Genomic DNA, 19,898 nt, shown 5'->3' with positions numbered 1-19,898 from the left:
AGATCCGGTGCCCCCCTGCTTGTTGATGTAATACATGGCAACCTGGTTGTCTGTCTGAATTTGGATAATTTGGTGGGACAGCCGATCTCTGAAAGCCTTCAGGGCGTTCCAGACCGCTCGTAACTCCAGGAGATTGATCTGCAGATCGCGTTCCTGGAGGGACCAGCTTCCTTGGGTGTGAAGCCCATTGACATGAGCTCCCCACCCCAGGAGAGACGCATCCGTGGTCAGCACTTTTTGTGGCTGAGGAATTTGGAAAGGACGTCCCAGAGTCAAATTGGACCAAATCGTCCACCAATACAGGGATTTGAGAAAACTCGTGGACAGGTGGAACACGTCTTCTAGATCCCCAGCAGCCTGAAACCACTGGGAAGCTAGGGTCCATTGAGCAGATCTCATGTGAAGGCTGGCCATGGGAGTCACATGAACTGTGGAGGCCATGTGGCCCAGCAATCTCAACATCTGCCGAGCTGTGATCTGCTGGGACGCTCGCACCCGCGAGACGAGGGACAACAAGTTGTTGGCTCTCGTCTCTGGGAGATAGGCGCGAGCCGTCCGAGAGTCCAGCAGAGCTCCTATGAATTCGAGTTTCTGCACTGGAAGAAGGTGGGACTTTGGATAATTTATCACAAACCCCAGTAGCTCCAGGAGGCGAATAGTCATCTGCATGGACTGTAGAGCTCCTGCCTCGGATGTGCTCTTCACCAGCCAATCGTCGAGATATGGGAACACGTGTACCCCCAAGCCTGCGAAGTGCCGCTGCTACTACAGCCAAGCACTTTGTGAACACTCTGGGCGCAGAGGCGAGCCCAAAGGGTAGCACACAGTACTGGAAGTGACGTGTGCCCAGCTGAAATTGCAGATACTGTCTGTGAGCTGGCAGTATCGGGATGTGCGTGTAGGCGTCCTTCAAGTCCAGAGAGCATAGTCAATCGTTTTCCTGAATCATGGGGAGAAGGATGCCCAGGGAAAGCATCCTGAACTTTTCTTTGACCAGATATTTGTTCATGGCCCTTAGATCTAGGATGGGACGCATCCCCCCTGTTTTCTTTTCCACAAGGAAGTACCTGGAATAGAATCCCAGCCCTTCCTGCCCGGATGGCACGGGCTCGACTGCATTGGCACTGAGAAGGGCGGAGAGTTCCTCTGCAAGTACCTGCTTGTGTTGGAAGCTGTAAGACTGAGCTCCCGGTGGACAATTTGGAGGTTTTGAGGCCAAATTGAGGGTGTATCCTTGCCGGACTATTTGGAGAACCCACTGATCGGAGGTTATGAGAGGCCACCTTTGGTGAAAAACTTTCAACCTCCCTCCGACCGGCAGGTCGCCCGGCACTGACACTTGGATGTCGGCTATGCTCTGCTGGAGCCAGTCAAAAGCTCGTCCCTTGCTTTTGCTGGGGAGCCGAGGGGCCTTGCTGAGGCGCACGCTGCTGACGAGAGCGAGTGCGCTGGGGCTTAGCCTGGGCCGCAGGCTGTCGAGAAGGAGGACTGTACCTACGCTTACCAGAAGAGTAGGGAACAGTCTTCCTTCCCCCAAACAATCGTCTACCTGTAGAGGTAGAAGCTGAAGGCTGCCGCGGGAGAACTTGTCTGAAAGCGGTGTCCCGCTGGTGGAGCTGCTCTACCACCTGTTCGACTTTCTCTCCAAAAATATTATCCGCACGGCAAGGCGAGTCCGCAATCCGCTGCTGGATCCTATTCTCCAGGTCGGCGGCACGCAGCCATGAGAGCCTGCGCATCACCACACTTTGAGCAGCGGCCCTGGACGCAACATCAAAAGTGTCATAAACTCCTCTGGCCAGGAATTTTCTGCACGCCTTCAGCTGCCTGACCACCTCCTGAAAAGGCTTGGCTTGCTCAGGGGGGAGCGCATCAACCAAGCCCGCCAACTGCCGCACATTGTTCCGCATGTGTATGCTCGTGTAGAGCTGGTAAGACTGGATCTTGGCCACGAGCATAGAAGAATGGTAGGCCTTCCTCCCAAAGGAGTCTAAGGTTCTAGAGTCCTTGCCCGGGGGCGCCGAAGCATGCTCCCTAGAACTCTTAGCCTTCTTTAGGGCCAAATCCACAACTCCAGAGTCGTGAGGCAACTGAGTGCGCATCAGCTCTGGGTCCCCATGGATCCGGTACTGGGACTCGATCTTCTTGGGAATGTGGGGATTACTTAGAGGCTTGGTCCAGTTCGCCAGCAACGTCTTTTTGAGGACATGATGCATGGGTACTGTGGACGCTTCCTTAGGTGGAGAAGGATAGTCCAAGAGCTCAAACTTCTCAGCCCTGGGCTTATCCTCCACAACCACCGGGAAGGGGATGGCCGTAGACATCTCCCGGACAAAGGCCGCAAAAGACAGACTCTCGGGAGGAGAAAGCTGCCTTTCAGGGGAGGGAGTGGGATCAGAAGGTAGGCCATCAGACTCCTCGTCAGAGAAATATCTGATGTCCTCCTCCTCCTCCCACGAGGCCTCGCCATCGGTATCAGACACAAGTTCACGGACCTGTGTCTGAAGCCGTGCCCGGCTCGACTCCGTGGAACCATGGCCACGGTGGGAGCGTCGAGAGGTAGACTCCCTCGCCCGCACCGGCGAAGCTCCCTCCGCCGACGTCGTCGGGGAGCCTTCCTGGGAGGCGACCGCAGTCGGTACCGCAAGCGGCACCGATGTCGGAGACCTCACCCCGGGCAAGGGGCCAGCCGGCGCCTCACTCGACGGTACCGGTGGCGCAAGCATCCCCGGTACCGGAGGGGAAGGGCGCAACAGCTCTCCCAGGATCTCTGGGAGGACGGCCCGGAGACTCTCGTGCAGAGCGGCTGTGGAGAAAGACGTGGAAGCCGATGCAGGTGTCTATGTCAGAGTCTGTTCCGGGCGTGGACGCTGTTCCGGGCTGTCCATAGTGGAGCGCATCGACACCTCTTGGACAGAGGGTGAGCGGTCCTCTCGGTGCCGATGCCTACTGGGTGCCGACTCCCTCGGCGACCCAGAGCTCTCGGTGCCGATACGGGAAAGGGACCGGTGTCGATGCTTCTTCGACTTCTTGGAACGAAGCATGTCACCGGAGCTTCCCGGCACCGACGAGGAGGACGTAGAATCCAGCCGTCGCTTCCTCGGGGCCGAGGCCGAAGAAGGTCGGTCTCGGGGGGGGGGGGGGGGGGGGGGGGGGGGGCTGTACCGCAGGAGCCCTCAGGGTAGGGGGAGACCCACCCGAAGGCTCACCGCCACCAGCAGGGGAATGGACAGCCCTCACCTGCACTCCAGTCGAAGCACCACCGTCCGACGACATCAGCAGAAGTGGAGGTCCCGGTACCGCCGAAGCAGCCTTCCGATGTCTCAGCCCTGATGCAGAGGGTCGATGCCTCGATGCACTTGATGCAGTCGCGGCCGAGGACGGAGGTCTAGACGCTGTCGACGTCGATGCACTCGATACTCCCGGTGCCGACGAAGAGCCCGAGAACAAAACGTTCCACTGGGCCAATCTCGCTACCTGAGTCCGCTTTTGTAAAAGGGCGCACAGACTACAGGCCTGTGGGCGGTGCCCAGCCCCCAGACACTGAAGACACGACGCGTGCCTGTCAGTGAGCGAGATTACCCGGGCGCACTGGGTGCACTTCTTGAAGCCGCTGGGAGACTTCAATGACATGGGCGGAAAAATCACGCCGGCGAAATCAAAACTCGGAATTGCCGTAGGCACCAAAGCGAGGGGGAGAAAAAAATTCGACCCGAGGCCTCAAAAGGGCCTACCCCAAAGACGAAAGAAAACTTACCGGGGCAAAAACTGAAGATAGAGGAAAGGGAAAAAGACCGAAAAGGTCCTCTTCCGAAATCCTTTTTTTTTTTTTTAGCGAAAGTCAAAAAGAGACGCGCGAGGTCGACTTAAGGGGTGCGAACGGCGTAACACGACCGTACCAAGCGCGGACAAAAGAAGACTGGCCGGCACGAGCCGGTTTTGGGCGGGAAGACGGCCGCGCATGCGCGGTGCGCATCGGCGCGCGAGGGCTAGCAAAGGCTTTTGCTAGTGAAGATTCAGATTGGAGGGGCTGCTGTGGACGTCACCCATCAGTGAGAACAAGCAGCCTGCTTGTCCTCGAAGAAAGCTTTATACACAAATGTATGTGACCACATACATTTCATTAACAGCTTTACAAGTAGTATGGTGTGCCAAATATATTGTTCTTCCTGTCCTTGGATCTAGCCACTGAGAACCCTGTACAGAGATACTGCAAATAAAACTACCAAAGATCTCTTGTCAAATTATCCAACAAAATAATTTCTTCTCAAATATATAACTTTATTAATAATCCTAAGCAAATATCAAGAAATCTGTTCATACAAAATTGTAAACTTCCTTTGACTAGTTGTTTAATGACAGGTAAATATACAACTGCAAGATCACACCAACTCTCATCAAATTACACGCAACTTAAGGAAAATCATTTCAAGATGTCCAAACTGGTTCAAAGGAGTCATCTATGTTCACCCAAGTCAAATCCTACAACGTGGGCATCTAGGATCTCTGTATCGAACCTGTGATATGTCTCTCAGTAAGTTAGCTCCTCCTCCAAATCCAGCGTCAACAATCCATGATGTCAGTCAACTTTTATCGGTTGGTGCTCAAACCAAACCTCCACTTTAATTCAAAAGATGCATTATGGGTCAAACAATTCCACTGCATCAAGTGCACAATCCAGTCATTAGCAACTTAGTCCACAATCCACAAACTGTCTTGTTCTCTACACAAGCTCTTCAGGAGAAAAGACTCTAAAAACAAACAAAACAAAACAAAAAAAAACTTCAAGACTAACAAATCTCACTAAAAACAACTACTACCTGTAAACACATTCATACCCCATTTACCACTATAGCAGTTTCAAAATAGCTTCCGAAAGCACAGCAGGGAGGAACTCCTGCAGGTACCACAGACAAACTGCTGACTCAAAGGGATCTGGTGTCTGCGGAAGTTCCACCCCCATATATACCCCCACTCTACTTACCTACACAGACCCATAGATTCCACAGTGTTCCAGTCATAAATCAACTTCTGTGCCTTCCTAATCAACACTAGAGAAACATCATCTCCCAGTTTTAGATTGATCTGCATCAAAACTACAAACCATAAATCAGAAATATGGTGATTAAACTGAACCCAATGTTTCCCCCAGAAATGGGCTCAGTATACTCGATGAACTTGGTATCACTAAACAACTCCCCTAGATTGCATCCTCTAGTGAACGCAAACCTGGGAACTCTACCCAATACTGAATGTAATGATAAAATGTGTCAATGCTCTTTTATTATTGTATGGAGCTGATTGACCTGGGCAAAATAGGAGAGGACACATGCTATTCTCTGTTCTTGAGATTCTTTAGATTGTTAAAACAACCACACACGCTATGCGTTCATAGCCCTTTTATATGCTTTATGCACTATTCTACCTGGATACTCCCTTTGCCTAAACCTATTTTTCAATTCCAATGCCTGCTGATGGACAGACAGCTGTGGTCTGTGCACAAATGTTTCCACAGCGTCAGTAGCAGATGAATCCAGAAACTGGTGGGTTGTATCCGTCTACAAGCAGGTGGAGATGGAGAACACTGAAAGAAGCCAGTGATCATAGACGTCCAGCCCCCTCTTTCTTCAGTATATCTCTATCTCCAGCAGGTGGTGGACGGATTCCCTCCAGCTCCTGAATTCTACCGTGGGAAGGCTCCTGGGCCATGGTGGCCAGTTGAGCCAGGGGGTGTGTGGCTGGTGGTACCAACTTTGAAGGCATACTTGTTGTTCAGGTCCTTGCCTTACCCCAGTTTCCCGTAGTCCAGGCTGCTCCCTTTAGGTTTCTATGCTGCTGTGGCCTTCCTCACAAGAAAAAAAAAAGAAAGGTAGCAAAGCCATTGTCAGCCGCTTTTTTAAAAAAGAAAAAAAAAAAAAGGAAACCTGTGTCTGTTCGGCTCTGGGGAGCAAGGTGTGCCGTTGAGCTCATCCTGGGAGTAGCGCCGTTCTGCGTGGGGTAAATGCTTTTTGCTTGGCTTCTCCATGAGGTCAGAGATGCATTCGATTTCTCCACGTCTGTCACAGATTTCTTCTGGAGTCTTGGGGCTCTACGCCCGCCAGAAGAGCAGCGGTCGACGGACCAGTGAGGACCCTTCACTTGATGGGGAGGTGGAGCCAGTGCCACTGTCCAAGGGGCACACAGGTCAGTACTCCATTTCCTTTCTGATGATTGATTAAGGGGGTTCTTGCTGCAGCAGATGAATCCAGGATCCCTCCCTATCGTTCTGCTGCGTTATGTGTTGTTTATCTCCTGTTAAGTTTTTCAGGTGCAGTGTTTAAAAAAAAAAAAATCCCAGATTGGGAAAAGAAATAATACAGATGGGACAGAGACATGTTCTAAGTCACAGTTCGAGATTGATGGTTCATTTGTGAGGAAGGTTTCCAGTTCTTTTGTCAGAGTTTTCTGCTTTGTCATGCGAAATACACTGAACGAAGAGGGGGCTGGACGTCCAGGATCACTGATTTCTTTCAGTTTTCTCTATCTCCACCTGCTGGTAAACAGATACAACCCACCAGTTTCTGGATTCATCTGCTGCTACTAAAGGAAAGAAAATTATCAGGTAAGACAATTTTTTCCTTTAACCTTAAAAACTGTGCCATGGGTATACTATGTTGTAAATATTTACTACTACTACTATTACTTATCATTTCTATAGCGCTACTAGACGTAGGCAGCGCTGTACACTTGAACATGAAGAGACAGTCCCTGCTCAACAGAGCTTACAATCTAATTAGGACAAACAGGACAAATAAGAGATAAGGGAATTACTAAGGTGGGGATGATAAAATAAGTGTACTGAACAAGTGAGTAAGGGTTAGGAGTTAAAAGCAGCATCAAAAAGGTGGGCTTTAAGCCTAGATTTGAAGACAGCCAGAGATGGAACTTGACGTACAGGCTCAGGAAGTCTATTCCAGGCACATGGTGCACAAAGATAAAAGGAACGGAGTCTGGAGTTAGCAGTGGAGGAGAAGGGTGCAGATAAGAGAGATTTACCCAGTGAACGGAGATCCCGGGGAGGAGAGTAGGGAGAGATGAGAGTGGAGAGGTACTGAGGAGCTGCAGAGTGAATGCACTTGTAAGTCAATAAGAGGAGTTTGAACTGTATGAGGAAACAGATAGAGAGCCAGTGAAGTGACTTGAGGAGAGGGCTAATATGAGCATAGCGACACTGGTGGAATATAAGAAAAAATATTTGGGATGGAAACTCCTATAATGTAATAAGGAATTTCTGTTTGTTTTCGGAATACTTGAGTTACAAAACACCCTTGAGCTAGCTTGATCTGAATCTGATCAAATCCTATAGATGATGTGAAGGATATATTGGGATCACAGCCATTTAAATACTGTAAAAGTGTTAACAAAACTTCCTTATCTCTTTTCCAAACTAGGAAAACATCCTTCCAGAGGATTAATCAGCAAAGCTAGACTGATTCACAAATTGTTTTTCAAATTCTGCCATATACGGATAGACTACAATGGGGGCAACGGTAGCCCCCATAGCAACCCCTTTAATTTGAAGGAAATATCTCTCATGGAACATGAAATAGTTTTAGTAACAACAGTAGTAATAACATCTTCTACCTTGTTTAAAAATTTAATTTTTTCTGCCCACATCGTGAGATTTGATTTGGTTGAACATAAGACTCCTTCTTTGAACCAGTTTGGACATCTTAAAACGATTTTCCATAAGTTAGGTTGTTGCGTGTGTTAATTGTTTAATTCAATGGGAGTTGGTGTGATCGTGTGGTTGCACATTTACCTGTCATATCACAACTAGTTTGAAGAAGTTTACGATTTTAAATAAAAAGTTTGTTTAGGATTATTAATAGTTATATATCTGAGAACTATTCTGTTGAACATATTAGGTTAGTTTTGTTTATAGATAACTTAATTAGTATTTTGAATTATGTCCTAAATTATTGGATATTTCAATGTAAACATCTCTCACCTGAATAAAAATCATTTAAAAGTTTATTTCTGGTGTATGCTATCATAGAGTGTTTATGTGCAAAACCAGTGTATATCTTAAGGATTGACCAATATATGCTAATTACCCGTGCATATCCCTCAGCTATATTAGTCTTTTAAAACACAGGTGATTGTCTTCATCTTCTTACATTTTCACAAAAGGCTCCCACAATCATTGTACATTGCTGTTTTGTGTGCATTTTTAACCAAATGTGTGGGGATAACCATGGGATATCAATTTCTCTGCCAGTAGTGCAGATATTCAATATTCTGATGTACAGTAGATTCTATGTCAGAAAAATTGCGAGAACGGTAAACTTGACTTTAAAGCCATATAATGCACACTCTTAAAATGCAGAAATGCTTTTGTCTGCAGAGTCTGAAAAAAATTGGAGATAACAGGTGCCCATCTTCTAATGTTAAATGTATATTCAGAAACGTAATAGTCTGCCTATGATGATTGCTGTCAAATGTAATAGTGGAATGATGACAAAATATTTTTTAAATTGTCTCTCAGAACTATTCCATATTTAAAAAAATGTCATTTATGTATCAAAGCAATGCTACTTTTGGAGAGCAAAAAGGATGGAAATCGCAGTAAAAATGAAAAAGATTTTCCTCCAATCCAGATTATACCAAGTCAAATCAGCACATATCTCACCCTCTTTGACCCCAGGCTGTGGTGCACCACAAGATTCTCCAGTTTCCCCAACACTATTCAACACCATGATGGCACCACTTGGCAGCAAAAGTGTAAGTGCTGAAACCATATATCTATGCAGACGACGTGACAATACTCATACCCTTCTCTGGTGACTTAACCGACATCACAGACTGGATCCGGACTGGCCTAGACACAATAGAGACTTGGGCCGCCATCTTCAGGTTAAACAGAGAGAAAACCAAATTCTTGGTTGTATCTAGCACCTTCCATCCTATCCCCTACCACACTTTTACGATTGACCAAACACGCTTCCCAATAGAAAGCAATCAAAATCCTGGAAGCCATTCTAGACCAACACTCGATGACCAAATAACCTTGGTCACAAAGAAAGCCTTCAGAATGCTCTGGAAGCTGAGAAGGATCAAAAACCTCTTCCCAAACACAACCGCATCGGGACTCCACAAACACGTCTCTTACAGCGGCGTCGAATTCTATTCTATAACCGTCTCTGATCAGGTCCAAGACCCACTGATCTGAGGAAATGTTGGCCCACTCCTTGGCAAAGAGGGAAAGACGTCCTCCGACGACAGGACTCGAGGAGAGGGCCGACGCACCATCATTGAGAGGGTCGCCCCTGAACTCCAGGCCTTGAGCCAGTGGCTGTGGAACGTTTGTCCGAGCGAAAGGAGTTCCAATGCTGAAAACGGGCACGAGAAGTGAACCCAGAAGAACGCCCCGGGCGGTACCTTCGAGCTTCGCGGAAGCGAGGTCTGTAAGAGGAGTGGACCGCCGCACCCTTAGAGGAAGGCAGAGGCCTATCTTCGGGCAAGCGCTGGGGTTTATCCTCACCCAGGCCCTTCACAATTTTCTCCAACTCCTCACCAAACAGGAGAAGGCCTTGAAAGGGCAACTTCACCAACCTTTGCTTAGAGGCCATGTCTGCCGCCCAATGCCGTAGCCAAATAAGATGGCGAGCCGCCACTGCTACTGCCATGTGTTTAGCCGAAGCTCTGACAATATCATAAAGGGCGTCAGCAAGAAAGGACAAGGCCGACTCCATCCGCGGAGCCACATCTGAAAAGGGCTCCGCTCCATCACCAGGCTGTTCCACTGCCTGTTGCAACCAAGCCAGGCAGGCTCTAGCAGCATAACAACTGCATGCAGACGCCCGAATAGTGAGACCTGCAATTTCAAATGACCGTTTAAGTGCTGATTCCAGTCTACGGTCTTGAATATCCTTCAGGGCAACACCTCCTTCAACAGGGAGGGTAGTTCTCTTTGTCACAGCTATGACTAGGGCATCCACTTTAGGCATAGCAAAGCGAGCCATATGCTCCTCACTCAGAGGGTATAATTGCCCCATAGCCCTGAAAACCTTAAAAGGTCCCTCGGCGTCAGCCCACTGAGCTGAAATAAGCTCCTGGATGGAGTCATGCAAAGGAAAGGCTCGAGCAGGCTTTTTGGTACTAGCCATCCTAGGATTCACAGAGGAGGCTGTGCCACTGGCAGGGTCCTCAATAGAGAGAGCCTGCAGGGCATCAGAAATAAGCGCTGGCAGCTCATCACGGTGGAAAATCCTCACCGCGGAGGGATCGTCCAGATCCTGAGTCACTTCTGCACCAGACTCTGGCTCCTCAGACCATGAAGGCCTGCCAGAGTCCTCCGAATCCTCGCAGCACGACCACTGGGGGGAAAATGGAGGTGCAGCACTCTCTGAAAGGGAATGAGCCCTTCTGCGCTTCATATTCTGCCAATTATCAGGGAATAACGCCTCAGAGGGCATACCCAGGCTAGAATCCACCGGGGGGGCATTAGAAGAGGCCCATGCCGGGCTTTGTGGGAGAGCTCTTTTAAGCATGTATGCTTTATGCATTAATAAGACAAAATCAGGGGAGAAAAACTCACCCTGGGCACCCGGATCTCTGCCGGGGCTAGTAGCTCCCATATCAGCCTCACTCCGAGGCCTCCTCCCGGGCTCAGGACTCTCTGTCTCAGCGGAGGTTGCGCCATGTGGTAAACTCAAAATGGCGCCCACTGCCAGCTCAGAGCACGAAGAATCGTCGCTCGCCATGCTCGGGCCGGCTCTAACGTCTGTACAGCACGATTTACAGAGCCCCGCTGCTGATCTGCGCGTGCCACACTTGGAACAGCGCTTTACTGTCTCCACAGCCATCGCCGAAAACGGCGGTAAAATTCAAAATGGCGGTTCGCGCCAAAATCGCTCCGATCGCGGGCCCACCCCGGAGGAGTCAGAAAACATTCTTACCTCACTGGACCGAGTATCACAGCTCCGGTCCCACAGAAAAAGGCAAGGAAAAACCTCTGTTCCAGCGTCTAAGCGCTTTTTTTTTTTTTTTTTTAAACGCTGTGAGGAAAGCAGAGGTAAATAGAACTCCGGAGGCTCAGGTGAGTGGGAAAGGCAGGGAAAGGGCGAACCCTATGTGCCTGCATCCACTCTTGGTGGGGAAGGACAGGGAAAGCTAAGCAATGTGTCAACATCCACGGAGGTATGGGTAAGGCAGGGAAAGGGCAAACCTATGTGCCTTTAAAGTGAAGCTGCTATAGCCTCCAACACCCCTGCTAACAACTGGCAAAAGCACAGGAGCAACCTCCAGGCAGATTTTAGATGGAGCTCGAAGAAGCTGCAGCCACTCTGCTAGGGGAGATAGAGAATACTGGAGAGAGGCAGTGGAGCAAGCTGGTATGAGGCACTGAAAAAAGTGTGCTCTCTAACTCTCTCTGCTGGTTGATGGACACAACCCATCTGTAATGGCTGCATCTGCTTGATGACAAGGAAATTAGAGATTCCTCACATGCCATCAATCTATTGGAGGAGATTGAAGAAGATCTGTCAGATATAATTTTGGTAACTTTTGATTTGGAATCGTTATACACTAACATTCCACAGGATGAGGCCATTCAAATAATTACTGATACCCTGAATGAGCAAGGACAGAATACAAGAATACCGACTGCATTTATCATTGAATTAGCATCAATAGCCCTTCAGAACAATTTTTTTGCATACCAAGGAAGATTCTTTAAACAGATCAAAGGGACAGCGATGGGGGCCAGTATGGCTCCCGATATTGCTATCCTGTATGTGGCATCTTTTGAAAAGAAAGTTTTGGAAATACATCCGTATAAGGAGGAACTGCGGCTCTGGAAGAGATATATCGATGACATCTTGGTACTGGGGAAGGGAACGACTGATAGACTTCATGAATTTTATGGATGGCTGAATGGTTTGGATACCAATTTGAAGTTCACTATGCACTTTGATTCCAGTGAAACCCCTTTTTTGGATATCATGATTAAAAAGGATGCAGATAGATTTTATACAACTATCTATAGAAAGCCCACAGATAAGAATAACTACCTCCATTTTCAGAGCTATCATGATAGGAATCTGAAAGAGAACCTTCCTACCTCCCAGTGGGTCTTCATTATAAATAAAGGATTACATTTTTCTCAATCCTGAAGGCCCAGTGTTTCCTCCCTTACTTCCACCAGGTTTCTGAGCTGAGTGAAGCACGGCCAATCACAGCGCATTTAGCTCAACTAAACACGCTGTGATTGGCTCAGAGACTTCCAGGTCTCTGAGCTGAGTGAAGCATGACCAAAAAGGACGTTTTTATTATTGCGGGATTGAATGTCCAAAAAAGAGCCTGCAACATTGGAGCCTGTTTGATTTTTTTTAATAAAGCTTCGCTTAAAAAAAAAAAACCACACATCCATTTTGTGCGCCCCCCCCCCCCCCCCCAAGCAATAATAACGTCCTTTTTGGCCGTGCTTCACTCAGCTCAGAGACCTGGAAGTAAAGGAGGGACATCCAAGTAAATACAGTTGTGGCCGAGTGGTTAGAGCTGTGGTCTGCGGTCTTGTAATCCAGAGGTGGCGGGTTCAAATCCCACTAATAGTTTTGTTTTAAAAAAAAAAAGACGAGCACTTGGATCTTTTTTGGCATGCGCAGAGCAGCCAGCATAACGCTTTGCTGCTCTGCGCATGCTTGACCGGCAGATTGGCCGACAGGTTTACGATGGAATAGAGAATGCAAGTGAGCTACAACAAATAGCTCATTTGCATTCCCTTTCCTTGATGCATAGCCGTTCCCTACCGATTCGCTATGGAATTCGGTACGGAACGGCTCTAACGACTTTAGTGCATCCCCCCCCTCAGTGACATGCAATGTCGTCACCCTCATTTATGTGCCTGATTCAGTTCTGCTTGTTGATAAAAAATGCAACCTACAAAAAACCCCTAGCAGCCCTCACCATTCAAGGAGGACAAGGATCAAGGCTGCAATAAAAATGGGACAGAAGCTATATCTACCATCCTGAATGAGCCCACATAAAAATCACCTGATTCGTTGGCCCCTCCCATATTGAGTTATAGCTCCCACCCAATCATGATGCTTTATCTAGCTTTGGATACTTTGGTAGTCAACCAAATAGTACAATTTAATAACAGCACTACCTCAGTTCTCCCCTTAGTGCTCTCCTCTTCCTTTCCTCTAACCTAGGAATTCCCAAACCTGTCCTGGGCAGACCCAGCCAGTCAGGTTTTCAGAATATCCACAATGAACAGACAAACAAAATAAAGGGTCAATAATCCACAATCAGAAACAGAGTTCAAGCAAGCAAGCAGACCAACAGTTCTGAGGTGCTGTATTATTTATTCAAAGTCCCAACGTGGCCATGTTTTGCCCTCAGGCTGCGTCAGGGGTAATAACTGATAAAATCATCAAACAACTCAATTAAAATCATGTAACAAAATGACAAAGCATAATAAAAACTACAACTTAATACAACACATAGTGGAACACCAATACAGTGGCTTAAAACGAGTGACAAAAAGATATTTCAAAATCCCCTTGTCACAAAAACACCTAGCTACACGCCTGGGGCCACCCCACAGCCACTTAGAGGGTCTATCCCCAGCACAGCTCAGGTCCACCTACACCTGCCACTTGTGCTCTACACTAGCCCTCCTCCTGCCAGCAACTGGGTCCCAACCACCTCTGGGCGAGTCTCCCGCTCACTGATTTCTTGGTTATAGGAACCACACTCCCAGTGGTCCCACATGTCCTAGAAAGCAGTAACAGACCCAACACACAAACCACCAGGATTCTTAGTCAGTCCAGACAAGCAAAGGCAATAAACTAAAAATGTTTATTGTCATGAACAATGAAAAGAAAAGGTGCAATCAGCAAACAAATAACAGGTTACTGAAATGGGATTACTTATAAAACTATCTAAACATTTGTTCACTATCTAAATAGTACCTGAGTTCAGGACATATAGCTGCTCACAGGTTATCAAATGTAACTATTCACAGGGCCTCAGCAAAGAGATTTTTCTCTCTCTCCTCCCTGGCTAAGACTGGGGGAAAAGCAAGTACGTCTTGGCTGCATTTGAGCTCCTGGGCCAATCAGAGCCCAGAACAGCAAACTTTAAAAGTGGCTGGCCACATCACTGCAGGTTACTTCTTCTTTGTGTGCTAACCAAACAAGGAACAGTCATTTCTCTGTAACAGCTTTAAACATAAACATGCACCACCTGCTGGCCAAACTAGAGAAATATACTTCAAGAAATAATACAGTTTTACAGGCTTAAAACCTAGTTTTGCCACACACCTATTACATTTAAAAGGTGCCTTCCACATGCAGATATCCTGAAAACTTGACTGGCTGGGGCTCCATCAGGAAAAGTTTGGTAATCACTGCCTAACCTCAATGTGCTCCTCCACTTCAGCCCATCTTTCCTCCATGATGATTTTCACAGCTCCCCTTCCCCCAACTCCACTTAGCTTCATGCAGGCTTTTTCCATTTCCTCAACCTTCTCCACCTGATGCACTCTCTTTCCACTTCTGTCCTATATTTGTAGCTCTCAACTGGTCCCAAACCAATTCCCACCCGTGACACCTCATTTCCACCCAATTTTAAACTAAAATTGGCAAAGAACCACACTCTCCTTGGCTCTCTCTCTCTCCAATACATTTTCCATTTAGAACTCAAGGAAAGGGGCTTTTCGTTGGTAGCGATCAAGACCGTCAATGGCCAAATACATTTCTCCTCACTGACCCAAACCAGAAAACTGTGCCAATAGGGTATTAGACTACCCAGCTTATTGCAATGTCCAAATATAACATCTATACAATCAATACGTCTCTTCTGAAAAGCAGAGAACAAAGTGTAAAGAAAATTCTTTCTAGGAATTACAGTCGCTTCTAGATACTTACCTCTCCCATTCCTCGGGATTCTAGTGCAAGGGCTTGGAAATCATGATTCATTTCATCCACAGATCGAACCTATAGAAGCAAGAAAAGAAAAATACCAAATAAACCCCACACGTGTAAACTGTATATTTTGAATTCTAAACTATGTAACTATATTGGCAAACATATCATTACAATTTACATATTAAACAGCTCTGTGCATAAACAGCAGTTTGCTCTATGTTGTGGGCTAGAATAGTATACAGTGCCAAAAACTGTTGCATGAAGAGAGCAAATTTAGGTTAGAAAATGATATGATTTTCTTTTTTTTTTTAATTGAATTTAAACATTTACAAGCCATACACTTGAATCAAGCAATATCGAGCTAGTGTTTTCCGAACAAAATATTTAACCAAGTAAAGAAATAAAATATAAAGAAATTTCAACAATACTACATAAAGTAAATATAGCTCAGCCTCAGACCACAATTAGAATAGAGGGCTAAAAAATAATAGGAGAACAAAAAGAAGCATTTATTACAGGAAATATGGCCGGGTCGATTAGCACATCATTTCTCTTAATTCAACTTGCGATGGAATTTATTTGGTTAAACTTTTCTGATCCAAAAAAAATTTGAGCTGATCAGGCTCGAGGAAGACATATTTGTTATTCATGTAGTAAACAATACATTTGCAGGGATATATCAACATAAACTTTGCTCCTATAGCTTTAGTCTCTTCCCTTAAAGCCAGAAATAATTCTCATCTATCCTGAGTCGTCTTAGTCACATCAGGATATATCCATATCCTGGCCCCACAGAAAAAGTCAAAGCATTTTTAAAGTACAATTTCATCAGATGATATGATTTTCTTAATGAAAATTTAATGCATTTGGTAATCCCTTGGGATAGCTTAGGAAACGTGTGGCATTCAATGGAATAGCTGCACTGTGGAGGAAATACAGCTTTAGCAAGTGCTATTCATTTCCTCAGAATCATGACTCACTAAAACAAACTAAAGAAAAGAACCATTAGGAAATTTTTTAAAAGTCATAACAGTACAAACCATATAGCAAGTTGAATAACTACCTGCCTGTGTAACAAAAGCGCTGGAGGCTTGCTACACAGCTTTTTGCAGGTTCTGTGCACATTTTTATAATTTTTCTGTACATTCCCCTTATACACAGGAGAGTTTAGTGCATAAGCAAATTTGTACACAAATACTTAGACATTAATACACTGATTATTTAAACCCAGTGGTAATGTACACATTAGCAATTTAATCCAGATGCAAAGTACACACAAGACCAGAAGGCTTAACATGTGGTTTTCTAACACTGGGAGTTTAGTTTGAGGTCTGAGGAAGGGTACAAAGTTAAAACTGCTTTTCTGTTAATAGAATTTTATCAGGAATCAACAGCGAATATATACAGTGGGGGAAATAAGTATTTGATCCCTTGCTGATTTTGTAAGTTTGCCCACTGACAAAGACATGAGCAGCCCATAATTGAAGGGTAGGTTATTGGTAACAGTGAGAGATAGCACATCACAAATTAAATCCGGAAAATCACATTGTGGAAAGTATATGAATTTATTTGCATTCTGCAGAGGGAAATAAGTATTTAATCCCTCTGGCAAACAAGACCTAATACTTGGTGGCAAAACCCTTGTTGGCAAGCACAGCGGTCAGACGTCTTCTGTAGTTGATGATGAGGTTTGCACACATGTCAGGAGGAATTTTGGTCCACTCCTCTTTGCAGATCATCTCTAAATCATTAAGAGTTCTGGGCTGTCGCTTGGCAACTCGCAGCTTCAGCTCCCTCCATAAGTTTTCAATGGGATTAAGGTCTGGTGACTGGCTAGGCCACTCCATGACCCTAATGTGCTTCTTCCTGAGCCACTCCTTTGTTGCCTTGGCTGTATGTTTTGGGTCATTGTCGTGCTGGAAGACCCAGCCACGACCCATTTTTAAGGCCCTGGCGGAGGGAAGGAGGTTGTCACTCAGAATTGTACGGTACATGGCCCCATCCATTCTCCCATTGATGCGGTGAAGTAGTCCTGTGCCCTTAGCAGAGAAACACCCCCAAAACATAACATTTCCACCTCCATGCTTGACAGTGGGGACGGTGTTCTTTGGGTCATAGGCAGCATTTCTCTTCCTCCAAACACGGCGAGTTGAGTTCATGCCAAAGAGCTCAATTTTTGTCTCATCTGACCACAGCACCTTCTCCCAATCACTCTCGGCATCATCCAGGTGTTCACTGGCAAACTTCAGACGGGCCGTCACATGTGCCTTCCGGAGCAGGGGGACCTTGCGGGCACTGCAGGATTGCAATCCGTTATGTCGTAATGTGTTACCAATGGTTTTCGTGGTGACAGTGGTCCCAGCTGCCTTGAGATCATTGACAAGTTCCCCCCTTGTAGTTGTAGGCTGATTTCTAACCTTCCTCATGATCAAGGATACCCCACGAGGTGAGATTTTGCGTGGAGCCCCAGATCTTTGTCGATTGACAGTCATTTTGTACTTCTTCCATTTTCTTACTATGGCACCAACAGTTGTCTCCTTCTCGCCCAGCGTCTTACTGATGGTTTTTAGCCCATTCCAGCCTTGTGCAGGTGTATGATCTTGTCCCTGACATCCTTAGACAGCTCCTTGCTCTTGGCCATTTTGTAGAGGTTAGAGTCTGACTGATTCACTGAGTCTGTGGACAGGTGTCTTTCATACAGGTGACCATTGCCGACAGCTGTCTGTCATGCAGGTAACGAGTTGATTTGGAGCATCTACCTGGTCTGTAGGGGCCAGATCTCTTACTGGTTGGTGGGGGATCAAATACTTATTTCCCTCTGCAGAATGCAAATAAATTCATATACTTTCCACAATGTGATTTTCCGGATTTAATTTGTGATGTGCTATCTCTCATTGTTACCAATAACCTACCCTTCAATTATGGGCTGCTCATGTCTTTGTCAGTGGGCAAACTTACAAAATCAGCAAGGGATCAAATACTTATTTCCCCCACTGTAGGTCTACTCCTATTTGGTTTGAACGTGGAGTTCCACAGGGTTCTTCCATTTCTTCACTTCTTTTCAATATTTATCTACAATTGTAGCAATACATCTTTGAGAATAATTATCTGCTATCTTTACACAGTGAGCTGAGGGGTCAGAGGGTAGAAGCTGGTGGATTGCAGTGTATTTCTGAAAGAATGGGGTTTCCCCAAAATTATAGACCCTTAACTTGTTTGTCTACAGTCCATAAACTATTCTCTGCAACAGATGCCAATTGAGTACTGTAAGGAGGAGGTAGAGGGAAGGCAGAGAAGAACTGACAGGGGCAGTAGGCCTAGAAAGGAAGATCACTCTCTGTCGGGGAAAGGGGGTAGGAGACTTGCAAGAAAGGAAGTGAACTACAGAACCCAGCAGCACTTGCAAGGGAGGAGGGAACATGAGGGACAGCACTCCAACGCCCAGCAGGCAGAAAGGTCAGCAGGTGATTGGGAGATGGAGGACAATCAAGGGGAGGAGCAGCACCTGGGAGAGAGGGTGGGGGAAGACTCCATGGAGTGGGAGGAGATTGAGCTGGAGGAGGACGGTGAAAAGGCCATGAAAGAAGCTGAACAGGAGCAAATGGAGTTCTTCTGCTCAGGACAGAGGGTAATTACATGAAGAAGGTCAGTCTGTACATTTTCGGTGGGAGGTTGTCAGAGTGTTGGTGGCTGACAAGTGAGGGAGGAGAAAATGCCTCTATCTCCTAGGCAGTAGGAGAAAGTGAGTAGAGGAACTGACTGACTCAAAAGTCTATTTCATTTGGGTTTGGAGTCTCAAGACTGAACTTTTGGGAACTGTTGGGGGCTTGTGGGGAGAGGGGAAGAAGAAGGGAAGTAAGTTGTACAGAGACCAGCAGCTGGAATACAGCGCATACTCTATGCGCCGGCTGGTGGGGCTCTGAAATAAAAGTGCTCTGCAGAATAAACAGTACTGTGAATTGCTTTTTGCAAGTGAGCCGGAACAATTCTGTTGAGGAGATGGATTAGCCCCAATTGTGCGGGCGAAGAAGGACAGCTCGGAGAGGTGCTCCGAGGTGCGCAGACCACACAGAGAGGTGTTGAGCGGAGCGCGGACAGCACAGAGAGGTGTCGAAGCAAGAGCGGACAGCACGGAGGGGTGCTTGCTGACATTTGGTGGCAGTGGTGGGATATTTGACAGAACTTCCTGGTTCTCCAAGAGAAGGAGGAGCAAGGCGCAAAATCCTGGGCTATCCGGTGAGCATATAGCAGGGCTGGAAAGGGATTTTGCTGATGCATGGGTGTGGTTGCAGGGTGGCAAACCTATAAAATCAGCTGCACTTGGAGGTTGTTGTTTTTGTGTGTTGTCTAGGAGAGAAGAAGGCCAGCACAACGGATCCAAAGGAGATGTTTTCCTTCATGGCCCATCAATTCCAAAAACAACAGGAACTGGCACACAAATTGATGGAGGACTCCTTGGCTGCATCGAGGGCCCAGCAACAGCCGCTTCTGGAACTGTGTCAGGAGTTGTTGAAAGGAGGAGCACGGGAACAGCCAGGACCGACGAGGCCAGAGGGAGCTGCAACGGGAGGAGCACCGTTGATCGGAGGCCTGACGGGGATGAACTGGTTACCCTGGGGTAAGCTGTCCGATAAGGACGACATAGAGGATTACCTGGGGGCATTTGAACGGGTAGCGGTTGCTGCAGCCTGGCCAAGGGAGCAATGGACTATGAGACTGGCTCCGGCATTATCCGGGGAGGCACTGGCAGCATTTCGCAGTCTCCCGGCTGTTGAGATTGCGGACTATGCTAAGCTTAAACGGGCTATTCTGGACAGGTACGGGCTAAGTAAGCAGTCCTACCGAAGGAAATTTAGAGAGTGGAGGTGGGCAGAAGGAGAGACGCCCAGGGCTTTGGCCCAGAAATTACTGGATTTGGCCACCAAGTGGTTGGAACCCGAAAAAAACTCAGTGACTCAAGTAATGTTAGAGCTGGTGTTGGAG

General features: G+C 46.9%; 1 protein-coding gene across 10 annotated transcripts in view; it reads right to left on the bottom strand.

The window, feature by feature from the left end:
• PUM2 (pumilio RNA binding family member 2) overlaps positions 1 to 19,898 on the bottom strand; it is a 334,312-nt gene that overhangs the window by 262,350 nt on the left and 52,064 nt on the right. For all 10 annotated transcript variants that reach the window (XM_030198823.1, XM_030198814.1, XM_030198820.1 and 7 more), the window contains one exon: positions 14,916 to 14,984. In XM_030198823.1, coding sequence (XP_030054683.1) covers positions 14,916 to 14,984 — 69 coding nt within the window. The remainder of the gene's footprint in view (positions 1 to 14,915; positions 14,985 to 19,898) is intronic.

The sequence above is a fragment of the Microcaecilia unicolor genome, chromosome 3 (assembly GCF_901765095.1).
Source record: "Microcaecilia unicolor chromosome 3, aMicUni1.1, whole genome shotgun sequence".
NCBI classification, from domain to species: domain Eukaryota; kingdom Metazoa; phylum Chordata; class Amphibia; order Gymnophiona; family Siphonopidae; genus Microcaecilia; species Microcaecilia unicolor.
Note: the sequence above shows the minus strand (reverse complement) of the source record. Positions and strands in the feature narration are given on the sequence as shown.